General features: G+C 41.4%; 1 protein-coding gene across 2 annotated transcripts; it reads left to right on the top strand.

The window, feature by feature from the left end:
• The first annotated feature begins 6,853 nt into the window (after positions 1–6,853).
• On the top strand, positions 6,854–12,154 carry TMEM100 (transmembrane protein 100). 2 transcript variants are annotated; one of them, XM_027087121.1, is made up of 4 exons: positions 6,903–6,961; positions 9,032–9,133; positions 9,278–9,420; positions 10,906–12,154. In XM_027087121.1, exon 4 carries the CDS (start codon positions 10,970–10,972, stop codon positions 11,372–11,374), a length of 405 nt encoding a protein of 134 aa, XP_026942922.1. In that variant the 5' UTR covers positions 6,903–6,961; positions 9,032–9,133; positions 9,278–9,420; positions 10,906–10,969; the 3' UTR covers positions 11,375–12,154. The 2 variants fall into 2 exon arrangements, with proteins under 2 accessions (XP_026942921.1, XP_026942922.1); XM_027087120.1 differs by lacking the exon at positions 9,032–9,133 and having other exon boundaries at positions 6,854–6,961.
• The last annotated feature ends 6,196 nt before the right edge of the window (positions 12,155–18,350 follow it).

The following is an 18,350-nucleotide window of genomic DNA, read 5'->3' as shown; positions in this document are numbered from 1 at the left end:
ATTTGATGGTGGTAAAATTATACTCCTACCACAAAGAAAACAAAAAGGAATTTCAGAAAGAGAGGAATATATAGATTCATCCTTGTCTCTGCTCTAATCCATAATGTGAGGATCTGAACTGGGTGCTTATATAGGAATCTGTGTTAATGCAAGTCATAAAGCAGCACAGCTGCTCCCTTCTGGATTCTGTGACCTGAGACAGAAGAAGCACTAAGGAAGTGCACACTCCTTGTGACACACTCTTGGCAGCCCCTGGGAAGCTCAATTGCTTCTCCAACTTGAAAAATTCTGTGTCCCAGAGCCTTCTTGGTACAGCAATACGTGCTTCCTGTTCCCAGAGAGACCCACCCTTGGGCTTTCCCACCAGTCTTACCTAAACCTGGCTGCTCCTGTGTCCTGTCACGTTAAGATGTGAGCTGAGATCTCAGACTTATATCTCATCATGTCAGTCACAGCAGAAGAAGGCTCCACCAGTGGGAATTCTGCCCCTGATGCTTGCCTTCCGAATTCAACTTGCCATCTGTGGCTTAACTGATTTCCTTGGACACCTCACACTTCTTATGACATTGGCTTTGGATCAGCAAGAGTGGAAATTAGCGTGTAAACACTGCAATCCTAGAATTTCTGATTTGAACTGGAGGAAACCTTTGCACTGCAGTCTGTCTCTGCGCCAGATGTCTGCAACTCTCCTCTCAGGGAAATAGATGAATATCCACAGTAAGAGGTCAATGGCTTTGCTGACAGATGCTGCACCAGGGAATATTTTTTTAAAGAGATTTCCTGGTAGCTAGGGTAGTTGTGTTAGCTATTTTCCCAAGTTGTCTCATCTACGTTCTCTAATAGTGACATGGGAAATTATAGGACCCCAAATAGGATTTTTTAAATAGAATAAAAGGAAAGAATAGTCCCCCCTCAGAGGGGACCCTGAGATCTGACAAATGGGACCCTGAGAGGTTGGGTGTCTTGCCTAAGGTCAACAAAAAGGGAAAAAAATGATTCAAACCCAAGTTTCCTCACTTTCAATTTATGGCTGTTTTCATTGCACAACAAGAGTATAGAGTCAGAAATGTTAATTTTGTGGTGAAAGTGAGCCAAAACCTTACCCTGTAACCCTAGAAAGAAAGAACAAGTCATATCAGAGCTGTAAAGAAGCTTTTCCAAACTAAGTTTAACTTAGAAGATAAATAGAAATAGTCAGGGGAGAGAGGTTCCCCTGAGACCATCGAGCCCCTCAAATTGGAAGTCATCCAAAGATATCGATGGCAGATTTACTGACCAGGCTCAGTGGCCAGTTGGAGTTCAAAGTGGACTTGATGCCCTCTGTGTGCACGATGGAAGAAACATCGTGTTCTCATTCTGTGGCCATGCACTGTCTTGGGATCATTAGTTTTATCAAGTTTTACAAGTGCTTTTACAAAGACAATAATGCCCATTTCCTGTATAGTTTACTTAAGTAAACAAGGAGACAGCAAGGTACCATCTCCTTTGTGAAGCAAGACTTTAAAATTTTTATCTAAAGAAAGAAAGCAAGGGATCTGTTCTGCATTGTTCCATAAGATAAGTTCATAAGATAAATTGTTCTAGTTTGACCTCAGTTCAGCTGGGCAAATGGTTCCCTTTCCCACTACCCACCCATGTTGTGAACACCAAAGACTTTTTAAGTGGATAAAAATATTTACAAACAGTTTCTTGAGCTGATCCTGTTCTCATCAATGGGTCACTACAGGCGTCCTGTGGGAAGGTGATTGCGTGTTTTTTCTGGCAAAATAACTTTTTCTAAACCCAAGTTTATTCTGGGGTGAGTGTAAACTCCTATGAGCAACAGAAAACATGCATATCATCTGAACACAGAAACAATAATGCATAGGGATAAACTTTGGAGTCAAACAGGCTTTGGTTCTAGTTGTGGGCTTCACCATCTTCTAAATGGTGACTTCCCCAAACAAGTCCCTAATCTCTTCATTTATATAATGGGACTGTCTGGCAGCTACCTCTTGGATTATTTATGAGTATTAAATGAAATAATAAATCTATAAAAAGTATATAACACAAACTAAATGTTCAATAAATATTTGTTTATTATTAGGTACAGCCTCTTGTTGGGTCTACAGGGTACCCACCATCCAAAGAATACTGGAAAATGCAAATAATAATTGAGTAATTCAATTATAACTGAGTAACTAATGTAATTAGCACTAAATAGCTGGACACTTTGAAATAATCCATTTGAAAAATGATCTGAGCTTTCAAGTTTACATCTGACTTCAATGTAGAGTCATCCTTTTACTTGTTCATTTATTTGGCAAAAACTTTCCTTATGTATATAATTACTAATACTATCCTTCAGGAACTTATGGGAGATTTTCCAGTCAACATGATCTTGGTAAACCCTAATGTGAAGGCTTGCTTACAATGCATGAGGCCCAAAACAGGACATTTCTAAAGAAATCCATAGTGGACTGGGACTGCCATTTTTTTTTAAAGCTTTAACTCACAGGGCAACATAAAATTAGCTCTTAATTCTAATAACAGACAAAGGCTGTTTCTCCAAATGTGAAGTGATTGGAACTCTCTATATGAACCCTTGGAGTAGTGATCAATGGGAGAAGAAAACATTTTCATTCCCAGAAAACATCTTTGAGGTGCTTTCTTCATGCTAGACACTGTACAAAAAGAACTGCATACTTATGTTCTTGTTTTTGAGGAGTTTAAAGTTAAGCTTTAAAATTGAATCAATATATTATTTGCATATAGTCAGTACATCTGAAGTCTCAAATCTGAATTCTTAAAATATTTATTTCTTGTTCCAGGCAGAAAGTTAGCAATCTCAAATCATGTATGTATATTGCATATGTATCTGCAATTTTGTGTGTTTGCATGAAATGAAGTGAATTATAAATTCAATCATAATTTTAGTGGAAAATTCATCTGTGAGACTATGACAGCATTATTTGGCAACTAAGACAATGCTTCACAAATTAGTAGTCAGGCAGTAATGCCACTTTCTCTAGCATTTGCCTCTCTGTTGGAGAAATGGATAGCTATGCTAACCAAACTAAGTGTATACCCTCCGCACCCTGCCCTCTATTTCTTCTGACAGTATCACCAAGCTATTAATCACTTAGGCTTAAAAACCTTACAAACCCCTCTCCCTTGGTAATTTCACCCTGTGAAATCCATTGCCAACGTTTACCAATTCTACCCATTGTAGTGACTCCCCACCTGTATGCATTTTCCATTATCAGGCCCCCAGCACTCTCATGTGGACAGTCACAAAGGTTCTCTAATTTGCACACTTTCTGGCTTCTCCATTTTGACTCCCCACCCCCAGCCCCCCACCCCCGGCCCTGTGCATCCCAACACTTTAATTCCAGGCTTCTACTGACAAAGCACAGAGCCGACCATGCCATCCTATTCAAAACCCACACTGCTCTCAAAATAAAGTCCAAACTCAACCCTGAGGCAATGATCTCACCAGCAACCATTTCCAGTCTTATTTGGACTGCTCCCTGTCTGCCCCATGCTCTCTGAAATTCAGCCACACAGGCTACTCAAAGCTCTCTGCAGATTTGCACTTTTCTGAGCTACATTTATATATAGGCTCTTCCTTCCAACTAGAATCACCTTCTCTCCTTCCCTACCTACACTGTCAAGTACCAATCTACCATGAAGCTTTCCCTCCCACCTGGATCAGACTGGTTTCATCTTCCAGGGGTCTCCCATAGCAGTTTGGTATTCCCTCTAGCAGAAAGATTACCTGCGGCTTTCCTGTCCTAGACTGTAAGCTCCCTGAGAGCAGAAATCATGCTTTACTTACTGGTTTCTATATGCTCAACTAGAACATTCAACAAGTTCTTGGCACCCAAAAGGTGTGTAGTAAGTATCAGTGCACCCCAGGCAAGTTAAGGACTTAACGCTGCTGAGTTTTAGTTTCCTCACTAGTAAAATAAAAATACAAAGACCTGAGACAGGGGCTGTATATCAGTGGTGCATATTAGATGATTGATAAGCCTTATTGTGCTCTCTCCTCTTCAAACTGGTTGTATCATGTAGGTCGACTCAGAATGAAGCAACCTGGAGTTAGACCTGGGGATAGTGGCACCCTCTACACCCCCATTTCTTTCTCTAAAACATGGAGATAACAGAATCTACTTGTGGAAATAAACTCAACCTTCCTCTTACTTAAGCACAGAGCTTAAAATCTATGGTTTCAACTGAATATTTCATTATGTGGAGGAGGGCCAGACTGGTGAGCCCATCCCATGCCAGTCATTTCAAGACCAGAGCTACACAAATGGGAAATGGTGAATCAGGTCAGAAGGTATGTTCTGCTCTATGAATATGGAACAAGAGAAGCTAACTGACCCTTACAGAACATTGTAGATTATTAACTTTCAGAAAATTTTACTTGTTACAGGGTGGTTTCAAATCCCCAGGACCAGACTGATGTTGAAACCTAGAAATGTTGTGCTGATTTGGTGTGGATTGGGGTCACACGATGTTTGTGCACATCATTTTATGGATGAGTGACATTTGTCACCAGAGGCTAGGGGGAGATTGCTTCTGTAAAAAGGCATAGAAGGGCCCCATATTATCAGGGATCTAGAGGAGGGGCAAAGCGGGGAGGGTACTGTTGTCCCTCCCTTTCCTTTTCTGGAAAAGGCAAAAATGGTGGGCCTTACAAGCCCCTGAATACATGATCCAGAGCCCAGTAGGGGAAGCTGACCCAAGTGCTGTGCACTTGTCTTGGGAAAGCGTCAGTCCAATTTGCTATAACTCTTTACCTCTGAGCTTCCTCATCTTAGTCCTCCAAAAATATAATGTACACAAATATAAAGGATTGTGCCAGACACATGGGGATGTTATCATAGCTGTTTTAGTATATACTCAGATTTTGAAACAAGGAAATCAGCTCTTCTCATCCGAGGCCAGAATGACAATTAGTTCTTGATGAAGTGAAACATAGTTTATTCATCCTTCCCTAAGGTCCCACCATGTTATTTGATTGCAGCAATTCTGTTATTTTATGTTTATGCAATCTTTCATAGTGACTCAGAACAAAATGGGTAAGAGAATGGTGACCAGAGTGTACATCTAAAAGATGTGTTTTTCTTTCTATATCTGTGTGGATTTTATGAGTTTGGGGTACCTTAAAATTGACCAGCAAAGAGTAAAATATATACTTATACCTGAGGCATACCCATTATTCCACTTGTTACTATCAGATCTCCCTATTTGATGTCCTAGACCTCAAAGAGAAGTGCTTTGGGGCAGGGGTAGGAGTAGAAATAATATGACCTGTTATCCAAAATGAAAACACAAGCACAGATCACTTTCCAAAATGTCCATGATTTCAGAGCTTAAATGCAGACACACCCTTAAAAGAAGCATTGGAAAGAAGAAAAATTGGCCAGCTTCCCAAATCTCACTGAATCCAACTGGACTGGGTGATGACGGAGATCAAAGGCATGTGGCGACTGGACAGAGAACTGGGAGGAACTGGCATCTTCAGGCCTGCTGAAAATTAGCCAAATGAACCACACCAAGCAAAAGCAAACTGAAAGTAAATATGGGAGAGTAATTGAATGCACATGGGGGTGCTCTTCACCAAATGAAAACTTTGTGTGTTCCCAAAGAAGAGGTTTCCAGGTCTTCAACAGCATCGACCCACGGCAAAAACAAAATAGTACCCTTTCTAATTGAGAAACTGAATCCTTTTGGCTTCTACTGAAGGGACACAGGCAAAATCTCCTCTTGGTCATGGTACTCACGATTTTCCTTGTCCTCCTCCACTTCTATATCTCCCTTCCCTAAATAACTTTGTTTCTGGCTTGTTTCTAAGTAAAACGAGATTTTTTTTAATTTGGGGGAATTTTCTCCAGAACAGCAAGTGTTCCTAATTCTGCTTTTTATGATGCCTTTGGTGGAAGTTTAGCTCAGTTGCTCAGAGCTGTGATTTTCCTGTGTACCACCATTTCCATGGTGCCTTGCACCCCTCTGATGAACAGCCCTGATAACACCTCTCCTCTGGCTTTAGGGAGAGGGTTCACACAAGGAACCAAATGCCATTTCGCCATCAATGGATCTCTTCTTCCTTTACTCTTCTATTACTTGCTTGTTATGGTGAAAAAATTAATTTGCCTTTTCACTCCCCACTGCACATACTCTCCCAACCCCACACCCTCCTAGAAGTATAGAACAAGGATTGCAACTTCTTTTCTGCAGGTTCACAGTATTACAGAGAGATAGTATCAGAATGGGGGTTTGGATAGGGAAAACCTTGAAAATGGAAGCCCGAATGAGGATACAAAGAAAGAAAAACAAAGGAAGACACTCTTTCCAAATTTGGGTCCCTTTAAAAAAAAATACGTGGATTCCATTTTCATAGAGGGAAATATGGAAGAAAATACAACAGCACTTAAGGAATTTCCTCTCATCAATTTTTCTCTGATCCCTTAATTGTGTTTAAGCCTTGGTGAGTACTTTGTTTACAGTCCCTAGCGTAGTGATTTGCATCACCGTCTCTGGCTAGCTGTTGGCCTGGCCGGGAGCTGGCAGCTGTGTCAGTCCAATTCTGGCTGGGAAAGGTAAGGATCTTTGCCTTGATTTTTGAAACTGGGAAAGAAATGTGGAATGTCTTTGGAGGGGTGGGGTGGGGTAGGAGGATGTAGATTTAATTCATGAATTAGAAGCTTTCTGAAAAGTTCTCCAAGCTTAAAGGAATCTCCTGGAGCCTTCTGTTTAAAAAGAACCAGAAAGATTTCCTCTCCCTTCTGAAAGAAGTCTTGCAGAAAGAAGGCTGGTTGCTTTGTGAATGAGATTTTGCATTTGCGGGCAGGTGTCTCTTAAGGCACTCTCAGGAATGTTTAATATCTTATAGGCGCAGAGAGGAGGGAGAAAAAATCATTCAAAGGCATCAGGCATTGATCACTAGGAATTCTTTGAATTTTAATTTGAAGAGGTAAGAATCATTTAAAACTGCAGGTGTTCTTGGGTATCTATTTTTTAGATATTTCTGCTTTATCCCAAAGCTTTCTACTTCTCTGTATTTATCAGTACAAACCATAAGTTGTCTACTAGCAATCTGAAGATGTGCATCTGTGTATCTGAGCAGATGTACATACTCTGAAGAAGAATTAGGGTGAATGTAACATCTGAAGCCTGAAAAGGCTGAGGAAAGCTTGGGTACTAGGAGCAATAACGACAGACCAACTCTGTTCCCAGCGCACAGATGCATTCACTATCCCTCAGTATAAGTTCAGCCAAGAAGTCACCATCAAAAAAAGGTGCCTCTGGCCTCTCTCTGGAAGGAGTTCAAATGATGTACCTTTGACTTTGACAATGGGGGAACATGGTCAACAGGAAAGGGTGATGATATTCAAAGCTTCAGTGGGGTTATTGGATTACGTTGGGGAGAAAACAGCCCTGCTAGAAAGTAAAGAGGAATTGCCCCCGAAGGCCACAGTTCACAGTGGGAAGACTGCTGCTCTCATAAGGAGCTTCTCAAGAACCTCCAATTACGTGGCCCGTGGCTCCCAATATCCCTGTCCTCCCAGGGCATTGCTGGCAAGTGCTGAAATGCCGTAGTTCTAAGTACCCCTTCTCAAACACCAAGTGACAGCACTCCTCCTGGAGGATGAATGTGTCCCTTTACATCCCACATTTTTAAAGTCTGAAGATAGTCGTGGCCGAGGCCCTCCAGGTACTCATCAGCCGCAGCAGGCTGGGCTCCCCCGACTCAGCCAGGCCTCAGGAACTTTTCAACTTTATTTCTTTTTAATGAAGAAGCCCTTTCTCTGATTTCCATTCTGGTCCCTCTCCCTTTATGAGAAAATCACCAAGGTATGATTTCTAGACAAGGATGGAAAGAGTGGGCTATCGTAGAACAGAGACGAGATGCCTGAGAACATCCATGCCCTCCACCGGAAGTTAGAGAAATCTAACAACTCGAGAGAAAGAAGGAAAACAAATCTCTTTCAAGATTTAATTTATATTTGTAGTATTAGTTGTATCAATTAAAAAGATATTCAAACTTGTATGGATTAAAAATAGATGACGGATAACTTTTAGCTACAGAAGTATCGGGATGAACTTATAATAGTCATCCAGTATTATCTCATTTTTCCCTCCAGAAGACAATCTGGGGCTTTACAATTTTAAATAACTTATCTGCAAGAAAGTCTAGAGCTCTAAGTCCATTTGCAGACAGGGGGTGGGAAATAGACATTTATTGTTTGAGAGCGTGACATGTCAAGCCATATATGTTTGAATATTTAAAATACCTTGCTCCTTTAAGTGGGTCAAGGATCTGCAGATTGACACCAGCCAGGAGCTTGCTACAGACCTATTAAATCAATCTACATTTAGCAAGCTCCTTACGTAATTTGTGTGCTCCTTAAAGCCTAGAGTTCAAACCAAGGGTTTCTCTCTGTGTGAACTTTGTCAGATTACTTAACCTCTCTGAGCCTCATTTATAAACTATCTATAAGCTCATTTGTAAACTAGTGAGAAGTCATGTTAATGCATGCACCTTGCAGGTGCTCTATAATGACAGTGATGGTAATGATGATTTCAGCATTGCCGAAGTTACTCACTTCCTAGCACAAGTAGTAATCATGTTTAAATCAAAATGACTGTTTTCCCCCCTTAGTCACAAACATTTGTATGTCCCACCCTTGTTCCTAAATGAATTAATATCAAATAAGGGGGGTTAAGCTTCAGATGAACAGCACACATATATGAAGAAAGAATATTCGGGAAACCTGGGAACATAGATTTTTGCTGGCTTAGAGGCTGGATTCAGCTGCTCGATGACTTCACAGCTGTTCCTCCCGCCCTAAAAGTGTCTATCCCTTCGGCTCTGTCCCCTCAGCTGGGTCTGCAACGCTGACTCTGGGATTTTCTTGTGAAAATGCCTGCTGGGCGGGAGGAAGATCTGGAGGTTGGCTGGGGAAAAAATGAGTAATGCAAAGCAGTGCGCTCGGTAAATGCTGCAAGAGAAATAAAAGTAAAAGCTGCCTCCTGTCTCTAGGGACTCTAGAATGATTCTGACTTATCATGTCACTGAGCAGAGCCGGGGGAAACCAAAACTCGGAATCTGCTGGCAAGGAAAAGAACGAAGAAAAAAAAAATGGTAGGGAGGGGCAATCCGGCGGGGGAGGAAATAAAAAGAGAGAGAGGGAAAGACAAGCGTCATTTAGGAAGAGGTAGAGTAAAAGAAAGAGCTCCAGGATCTAAAACCTACCATATAGTATTTTGTATCTTTTCTTTTCCCCAGAGGAGATCCCTGTCCTGTCACTTTATTGACAGACGTGCTGTTACAGGCTGTCTTCCCAGAGGTCGCAGAAGAAGCTCAGACGCTGCTGTTCCTTCCCTCCCAAGTCCAGTGGTCTCCCTGGTAATGGATTGCTTCTCTCTGAGGTACGGGTCAGTGTAAGTCTTTGGGGGATGGAGCTTCATTTTCAGGTTAGCTGAAGTCTCAGCTTTGGGGTGAAGATTCTTTTTCTTTCAGACAGAATCTCAAATATCCTTTTACTGGCCTAGCCAGTATTTAAGGTATCATTGAACAGTAGTGATTAATTTGGTGATTAAAAATCCCATGCAAATAGGCAGCTCTAACTTTTAGTTCATTGCACAAGGAGTGATATTTTTGACCTCCCAGAGCAAGGAAGAAACTGTGAGGTTTGATTTGCTGTTGAATTAGTTTTCAGTGGGTGCTTAATATGATCAAAGTATTCATCTCACTGAAATCATCTCCAGTATCTTCCTTTAAATGCTTTCAGTAACTATAACTGCTCAACCCTTTAGCTGCTGGATCACTTCTCGAGGGTAAAGGAGAATGACTTACCATGTCTGAGCAAGAGAAGAGTGTTCACTGATTTCTCATAGATGGCGTTTCAACCAGAGGCTTTTGATCGAGAGTCTCAGATTTCACCCTGAAATGTTCAGATTCAAAATATTTAGAAAGATACAGCGCAGCAAGTTTTTGTACACAGCAGCGTGGGGTAAAAATGAACTTGTAAATCTTTATGCTTATCTAGTATGCTTTTTTTTAAAAACATGTGGTACATACAATATCAAAATTCCTTGTTGAGTTTAATGGAAAATTTGTGAATTGACAGCTAATTATCATAATAATTGATCTCTTTAACATAAAAAAGCACAAAATTCTGTCCAAAAAACTGTTGAATTATTTTTCTTATTTTTCCCTTTTCAAATGGATCAGAGGATATTGCCGCATTTTAGCTCACAAATCCTAGCCTTATTGTCCCTGAATTTTTGCCCAACTGCACCCCCATCATGGACCCAGGATGCATGTTTCGCTGTATTTAATAGTCACAACAATAAAGACTTGTTAACTGTCAGTTGATGTAGAAGAACATCATTTGTACGCTGATTGCTGGTCTTGACGTTGCTTTGGTGCACAGCTAATGGGCAATAGTTTGGAAAGAGTGCATGTTATGCCCAGAAACGCCGGCAGAGTCTAGGTTGCTGTGAGTGTGGAAGGGACTGTGCGAAGTGTTGTTTATAACGTGTTCTCCTCTTGAATGAGGCTGTTTTGGGATTAAGATTGAGGCTTCTCTGTGTGTTTAGAGGAAAGAAAAGCAATAGACAAAGCAGAAAAGCTTGTAAAACATTTGCAGACCGCCAGAGTGTATTAAGCACTGTAAAGTGCTTCCTGCTTTTTATATCTTCCCTTTCTTTATGGTTCTCTGCTTTATCTTGTTTTCTTCTCAATGCAAAGAGAATGCAAACAATTAGGAAAAAAATATATTAAAGTTGATTTTCACATGCATCCATGCCTCCTAGAAAAGAACACAGTGGTCTTTCCCCCAGCTCTTTACTCCTACTTGTGAGGCTTACTCTGATGCATTTAACTGGAATCTCCTGTCTTCTCCTCCACAGCTTCCACCCTGGTGAGACCGCCCAGGTCTAGTCTGTGAACTCAGCTAGGAGACATACTGTAAAAATGACCGAAGAGCCCATAAAGGAGATCCTGGGAACCCCAAAGTCTCCCAAGCCAGTGGCAATGGAGAAGAGCTCCAATGGTGAAGTCATGGTCACCATGGTCCCCCTGGTCAATGAGATTCAGCTGACAGCCGCCACGGGGGGCGCTGAGCTCTCCTGTTACCGCTGCATCATCCCCTTCGCCGTGGTGGTCCTCATCGCTGGGATAGCGGTCACTGCCGTGGCTTACAGCTTCAATTCCCATGGCTCCATCATCTCCATCTTAGGTCTAGTCCTTCTATCATTGGGACTTTTTTTGTTAGCCTCCAGCGCCCTGTGCTGGAAGGTGAGACAGAGAAGCAAGAAAGCCAAGAGGCGGGAGAGTCAGACGACTCTCGTGGCAAATCAGAGAAGCTTGTTTGCTTAGGACTGAATGAGACCAAACGGGATGTGTGGTCTGAAGGACCTGCTCTCACTTCATCCGCCAATGCACCCAGGACTGGTGTGGGAGAGGATGGACTTGGCATTGCCGCAGACCAGAGGCATGGGGGTGGCCTGAGGGTGGAGGATGGATGGGGTTCTCCTCTGTGAGCAATGACTTGTGTCTTCGATGACAAACTTAATTCTAAGGGCTGTTTCTAAGACTGAAAAATCAGTGTTTCCTCTACATTAAACATTTTAGGGGTCATGGGAGGTGTGCGGCATTAGACAACATTTGGTTCACCTTGGAAAGTAGGCAAGAGAAGATGAGTTCTGGCACACCAGCAACCTGCCTCCAAAAGAGATAACCCACGCTATTAGGATGTTATATCATAAAAATGTTCTGCTGAGAGTCTAAACTGCCTTGAACTTTGCATACTCCTGTGAAATTCTGTGATCATTTTTTTCCAAAAAGTTGATTCTCTAGCATCTGTTTTATTTTTCACTTTCAGTAACTCATCACTGGTGGTACTTTTCTTGAAGAATAAACTAATATTTTTTTTATGTTTTAACATTGGACAGTTTTTAGATGATCGTAATGCTGTGTCAGAAGTTTAAAAAAAAAAGGTAAAATGTGTAGCTACTCGATGACATGTGGGGATAAATTAATATTAAAATAATCCAATATAGCACTTTTGATGATTTTTATATTAAAGTTTAATGTACATTTTATTCAAAATAATAAATACTCATTGCTGCTGAAACTTCTTAAATGGTTATTTCCATTGTAGTTACTGTTACTGCAGTTCCAGATTGCCCATCTTTCCTTGCCTTATCAGCAACAACATCTCAATTGTATTTCTCTCAAATGGGCATGTTGCTTCTTCCTAACTTAACTAAAAGATTTTTATTTTTTATCACATCATTTTTTTTCACGACTTCTGAAGAGTAATATGAATTATGTTTATTCTAAAAGATTTATATGCCATTATACTTAGGAAATCAATGCCTTGGGTCAGGAATTTTATAATGTGTTGTTAAATGTGTGTTACATATTTATCAGATCAGTTGTTAAATATTTGCTGAACATATTTTTGAGCAGCAGCTATATACCAGGCATTGTGTAGATTCTCAGGCTGCTTAGCTGACTTAGCAATAATACGATGCAAATAACGTTACTGCTTGAATTCTGTGAATATTGAGCAGCTAGGACTCTACGCCATAACTCTAGCCAGAAATATCCCCAGTTCATGTCGTTTAAACCATATTAAACTAGAGAGGAAAGATAGGCACAAAGCCTTTCCTAAACCTTGGAAAAACAAAGCAAAACAAAACAAGCCTAGCATAGCACTTTCGATGAAAGGCATTCTATCAAGGACTTTAATTAAATGTGGCAGGAGCCCTCTGGCACTGACTGCTCCCTGGTGCTCAGGTGGTTTTGTCAAGGGGAGACACCTTGATGACCTAGTTTCTCCTGGCTTTGAAGGTCAGATGGTGAAAGTCTGGAGTTGTTGAATACAATCATCTTGAACACATGCAGGTGAACACTCCTCTGGACTAAATGCAAGTGTATGGCATTGTGTTTATGACAGTGGGAGGGATACTGTATTTTGACATGCTTTTTTATTTTTTTTTGCTCAAAGATATCCAAAAGCTCCCCACTGTTGATGAAGAAATTTCTCAAGTGAGTATTCAAGGTCCTGCTCTGTATGCTCCAAACAAATGTATCCAGCTTTCATTCTTATTCCAACCCCAAAACTCATGAGGTAGCCAGACCAGATGATTCCCCATTCCCGGATTAGGCTTCAATTTTCCTGCCTCCATGGACGTTCAAACTTCTGTTCTCCCTCCATCCTTATGCCATCCTTTCCCCCTCCAACTCAGACATATCCAGATCCTGCTTCTCATTAGAGCCCCAGCTTAAGTGCAACCTCTTCCCAGAGGTTCCCATTTATCTGAAAGGAATTGCTCCTTCAAGAGTCTCTACCTATTTATCCTCTGATGGCAACTTTCATTTTCTACCACGTGAGTACCATAAATGTTTTATCTTCTTCCAAAACTCCTTAGAAGTGCATAACGTGTCATATATTTTTAAACCCCTAATAAAATGTCCTGCACAGATTAGGTACTCAATAAGTGTTTGCTAAATGAACGGAAGAATAAAAATCAGAAAGTGTTGAGTGTTTGATCCAGAATTACAGTTTGTTTTAATCCCGTAAAACAAAGTTCTTTAGTTCTTACCTCTCCCAAAATAGGTCATCCTACCCCACCCTGCCTCTACTGGAAGCACCAGGTCCAGGTGAGTATTTACTACCTTTGTATAATATTTCTCTAGCCACGCCTGTCCTTCCAACTGCTTGAAAAGTAAACTTGTGAATTATTTCAGGCCACCAGGGGGCCTCATGCTGCTACCTGAGAGTCCCAAAAGAAACCCCATGGAATGGCTTAAATTGTAAAGACTGAAATAGGATCATACCGGAAATAGAGATGTCTCTCCTATATGTGAGGAGTTGGAGAAGATCCTCCACTGAGGCCACCCCTACCCTCTTCCCTAAGCCACTTTGCAATGGCTAATTCTGGGTTCTTCTAGTAAATACAGGAAGGTCTTGCCCTGCTGAGGGAGCCTCCAGTCACATTAAAAAGGTGTACACACCTGCAGAGCTGTAAGGCACAGAGATAGTCCTATGTACTGTGGCTCCCAACTCCCACAAGGAGAATAAACCCAGACTTGAATCATGATATCACAATTATCTCATAACATATGTCTTTAATGGTCAAGGTTTGTCTTTACAAATGGTTTGATGATCTAGTGATAAGCAGGTGTTAAATGCATGCATAAGCATGATGCAGGCATATATGTATTGAAAAGATAACCTGGCCCTACCCTGGAGGATCAGAAACCAGTTATCACCTGGAAGGATTTTCCCTAAACCTCATACATCCTAGAATGCACAGGAATAACTTTTAATCCCATCCTGGGCAGCAAGTCTCTGCCCAGGTGAGAAACACAGCCATCTAGGGAACTCTGCTCTCCCCACCTCACTATCTCGGTTGATCTAGGAAATCTTGCCTAGAGAAGATGGCAAGGTCAGATGAATCACGCAGGTGGCTGAGGCCAGATAAGCTCAGGAGAGCCAGATCACAAATCCTCAGACCTACCTCTCTGTTCCACGACCACCACTAGACAGACAGACAGACAGAGACAGAGACAGAGATCCTGGTTTGTACCGTGTTATGGTTTTGAACTTGGAAGATCTGGTTATGAATCCCAGCTCTCCTGTTAAACTAGTCAGGTGATCTTGAGAAGTTAAGCCTCATCTTTAAAATAAGCCTAGCTTTAAAGAAATGATTTAAATTGTGTCATCTATAAAGTACTACACTCTTGCAAAATTGTTATTTTTCTATCTAATGTTGACCTCAGCTTCTTTCTGTACTTATTGTCCCAACATGCCATCAAGCATCGAGCAGCCCCCTCTTTTGGTTAAATGGCTTTAATTAGTCACTTGTTTAACCTTGACATTATCCATGAAGGCTCTCTAGACCAAAATAATCTGGGGAAAACACCTGTTCCAAATATGAATAATAACTTACATTTTCTTAATATTGTTATAATTTTTGGTGCTTTCACATACATTGGAGTCATTGTAAAGGTATATTTAATACAGAAATTCAATTATGTGTCTTTAATAAAAAGGAGATCAGGAGAGTGAGAAATTCCCCCCCCCCCCACCTCCCCTCCTCCCATCCCCATTCCAGCCAATCTCATCCAAGGCTGCCCCACAGAAAGGAAGACCAGAGCAGGAATCTAAAGAGAAGCAAAAAAAGTAAATTCCTTGTTCCTGGTTTTTGAGCCTCAAGGGCATCTTACTGATTTAAGGCTTATCGAAGTAATTTTCAAATGTAATTTGTTTACACTCGATTTTTTACATTACTCTTTGACCCTGTATATGACGGGGCTCAAATATATCTGATATTACTCAATATTCTCCACCACACTTTGAGGCTATAAGTGCATGTCCACCCTACTCTCAGGTAAGCAACCTATAGTTCCGAGAGGGTAAGTGGTTTATCCAGTCAAGGTTTCACAGCTGGTGAGGCCTTGAGTCAGACCAATTTGCTGACCAGAGATTATATTTATTGCAGGTTTATGCTTACCTGTGACAGATATCATTTCCAGAATGATAGGAAAAGGAGACCAAAAAAGGTGTTCTAATACCTATTTTCAGAAAACTCTTTTTAAAGTATAATATACATAGAGAAAAATGTATAGCTGAATGAATTTCTCACACACACACACAAACCTGTGGAAACAGATGAAAAAAACAAATATTGCTGGTCCCTCAAAAGCCCCCCTTGAATCCGTTTCCAGTCATTATTTCTCCAGGAGGATATCTTCACTCTAACACATGAGTAGTCTTGCCTGATTTTTAACCTTATATAAATGGAATTGTGGAGTGTGTACTCTTTGTGCCTGGCTTCTGTGCAATATTATGTTTATGAGGTACGTCCATATAAAGCAATATATAAAGCAATATTCTGTGCAATATTATGTTTATGAGGTACGTTTCATGTCATTATAAAGCGTTTATTCTCATCTCTGTGTAGAATTCCACTGTATGAATACACCATCATTTATTTATCCTTTCTGCTTTTGATAGGCATTTGGATAGTTTCTAACTATTGAAAATAGTACTTGTGGTAGCCAGGCTCCCAGAGGCCCCCCAAAATAACTGCCTCCTGATATTCACGTACCTCCTACATTGTCTCAGGTTGCATTGTGTGGCCGATGGCAGAAGTGATGATATGTCACTTTTTTTGCGGTACGCAGGCCTCTCACTGTTGTGGCCCCTCCCGTTGCGGAGCACAGGCTCCGGATGCGCAGGCTCAGCGGCCGTGGCTCACGGGCCCAGCCGCTCCGTGGCATGTGGGATTTTCGCGGACCAGGGCACGAACCCGTGTCCCCTGCATCGGCAGGCAGACTCTCAACCACTGCACCACCAGGGAAGCCCTGGTATGTCACTTCTAAGACTGGGCTATAAAGACACTGAGACTTTCACCTCGGTGCCTCTCTCTCCCTCCTTTCTTTGGGGGAAGCCGTCTGCCATGTTGTGGGGACACTCAGGCCACCATGGAGAGGCCCATGTGGGGAGGCACAGAGACCTCCAGCTAACGGCTAGAGAAGAGCTGAGACCTGCCAGCAACTACCTGAATGAACTTGAAGGTGGATCTGTGTCCCCAGAAGACAGCTTGACCAAAACCTCACGAGAGACCCTCAACCAGGGCTGCATTACATGATTATATGACTTTAGTGGTATCTTGGCACTCGTGTCTCATGGGCCCTTTCCTCCACTAAGAAAAAAAAAAAAAAAGATGATTTTCGTTTATTGCAAGAAGGAATTTGTACTGACAAGCACTGTGAGCTCAGGCACTGCACGTACTGTGCCTAATGGGTGAATTGGCCCTTCATCCAGCTAAGCCGAAAATTCCTGACCCACAGAAACTGAGATAGTAAATGTTTGTTGTTATAAGTTGCTAAGTTTTGGAATAATTTGTTATTCAGCAAGGGATAACTAATATTGTGCTATTATGAAATTTCTTCTACATGATTTTTAGTTTACATACTTACACATCTCCTAGGTTGAGAAAGACCTAGGAGTGGAATCCCTGAATTAAATAAAGGATGGGTAATGTGTTCAGATTTACTGCCAGTTTTCAAAAATGTTTGAATCAATTTATTCTCCTACCAGCACCATAAGAGAGTTCTGGATGCATAACGTCTCGATCAATTTTTCTTTTTCCATCTTTTCCATTTTAGTCATTCCAGTGGTTATAACATTCACTTTTAAGTATATATTTCAGAAAAGCGATGCCCCACCAGAAACTGGGACATGATAGGGCAGAACAGGCTAGAAAATGGGAGATTAGAGTGGAAACATAAGATTTAGATTTGGGCTTTGAAAAAGCAAAGCAGCAAGAGATAAATTCTTAGGGAAGTGCTCTGAGACCAGGAGCTCCCAGACTAGACACTGGGAGTTTAACTCATAATGTGAACAACAGCATTTACCAAGCACTTACTATACTCTAAACATTACTGTCTGAGATTTGTTTGAATGGATGCTCTCACTTGATGAAGTAGATCCTAATATTATCTGTATTTTACAGATGAGGAAACTGAGAGACAGATTAAGCCAAGTAATTGAGATCCCACGGCTAGTAGAGTAGGGTCTACTACTTAATTGGAATGCCTGTACTCCCAGGTACATGGTAACCTTTCAATACCTGATACTTGAACAGACATCCCAGCAGAAGCTGAGCAACACAGGGTCAAGAGTCTAAGCTAACGCTAAAGACCAAGTCAACAGTTTTGAGAAGCTAGGACTGAAAATGCAGATGACCTCTGAACCATCTGCCACCAGAAGCCTGGTCTTCTTCTAATATGCAGCATTTTCCAAATATCTACAGACTCTTATTAGCGAACCTGGGACCATCTCAGGAGCCCAGCTTCATCTGCCACCAAAGCTGGTGCTTTCATTCCCAGCCTCCTTGAGTTTCCTGTGTGGAAAACTCAAGACTCAGAATAACAGCCAGCCTCAGCCTGAAACTGGAGGCAGGGTACAACAGTGCATAGCAGAAAAACTTACACTTTAGGGGGAACCAAAGAAGGCTTCCTTAAGGCAGTGACTTGACGAGAGTAAGACTATTAGAAGAGTTAGCCAGGTGCAGGGAGTAAGAAGGAGCAATAAGGGATACTCTCAGAGGGAACACCATGAGTGAATGCTGAACAGTCATAGATAGAGCCAGCCTTCAGCCTCTCTGCCTCACTGGATCATTGAAAGGCAAAAATGAAAGAACTTGTTACGGGGATTTATCAATTGCAAAATTCTGTCCAAGCAAAGAGGCTCAATAACTCCAATATCCACAGGGCTCAAACTTATCACCAGAGAATCAAACATTCAGGTTCTAAAGGAGCAGAAACACTTTAC

The sequence above is a fragment of the Aethalodelphis obliquidens genome, unplaced genomic scaffold (assembly GCF_003676395.1).
Source record: "Aethalodelphis obliquidens isolate GAN/ISIS:26980383/991018 unplaced genomic scaffold, ASM367639v1 scaffold58, whole genome shotgun sequence".
NCBI lineage: Eukaryota > Metazoa > Chordata > Mammalia > Artiodactyla > Delphinidae > Aethalodelphis > Aethalodelphis obliquidens.
The sequence above is the reverse complement of the archived record's forward strand: the minus strand, read 5'-3'. Positions and strand labels throughout refer to the sequence as shown.

Bases quoted from the DNA above. Each gene is read 5' to 3' on its own strand.
- TMEM100 (XM_027087120.1), top strand. From the start codon at position 10,970: ATGACCGAAGAGCCCATAAAGGAGATCCTGGGAACCCCAAAGTCTCCC.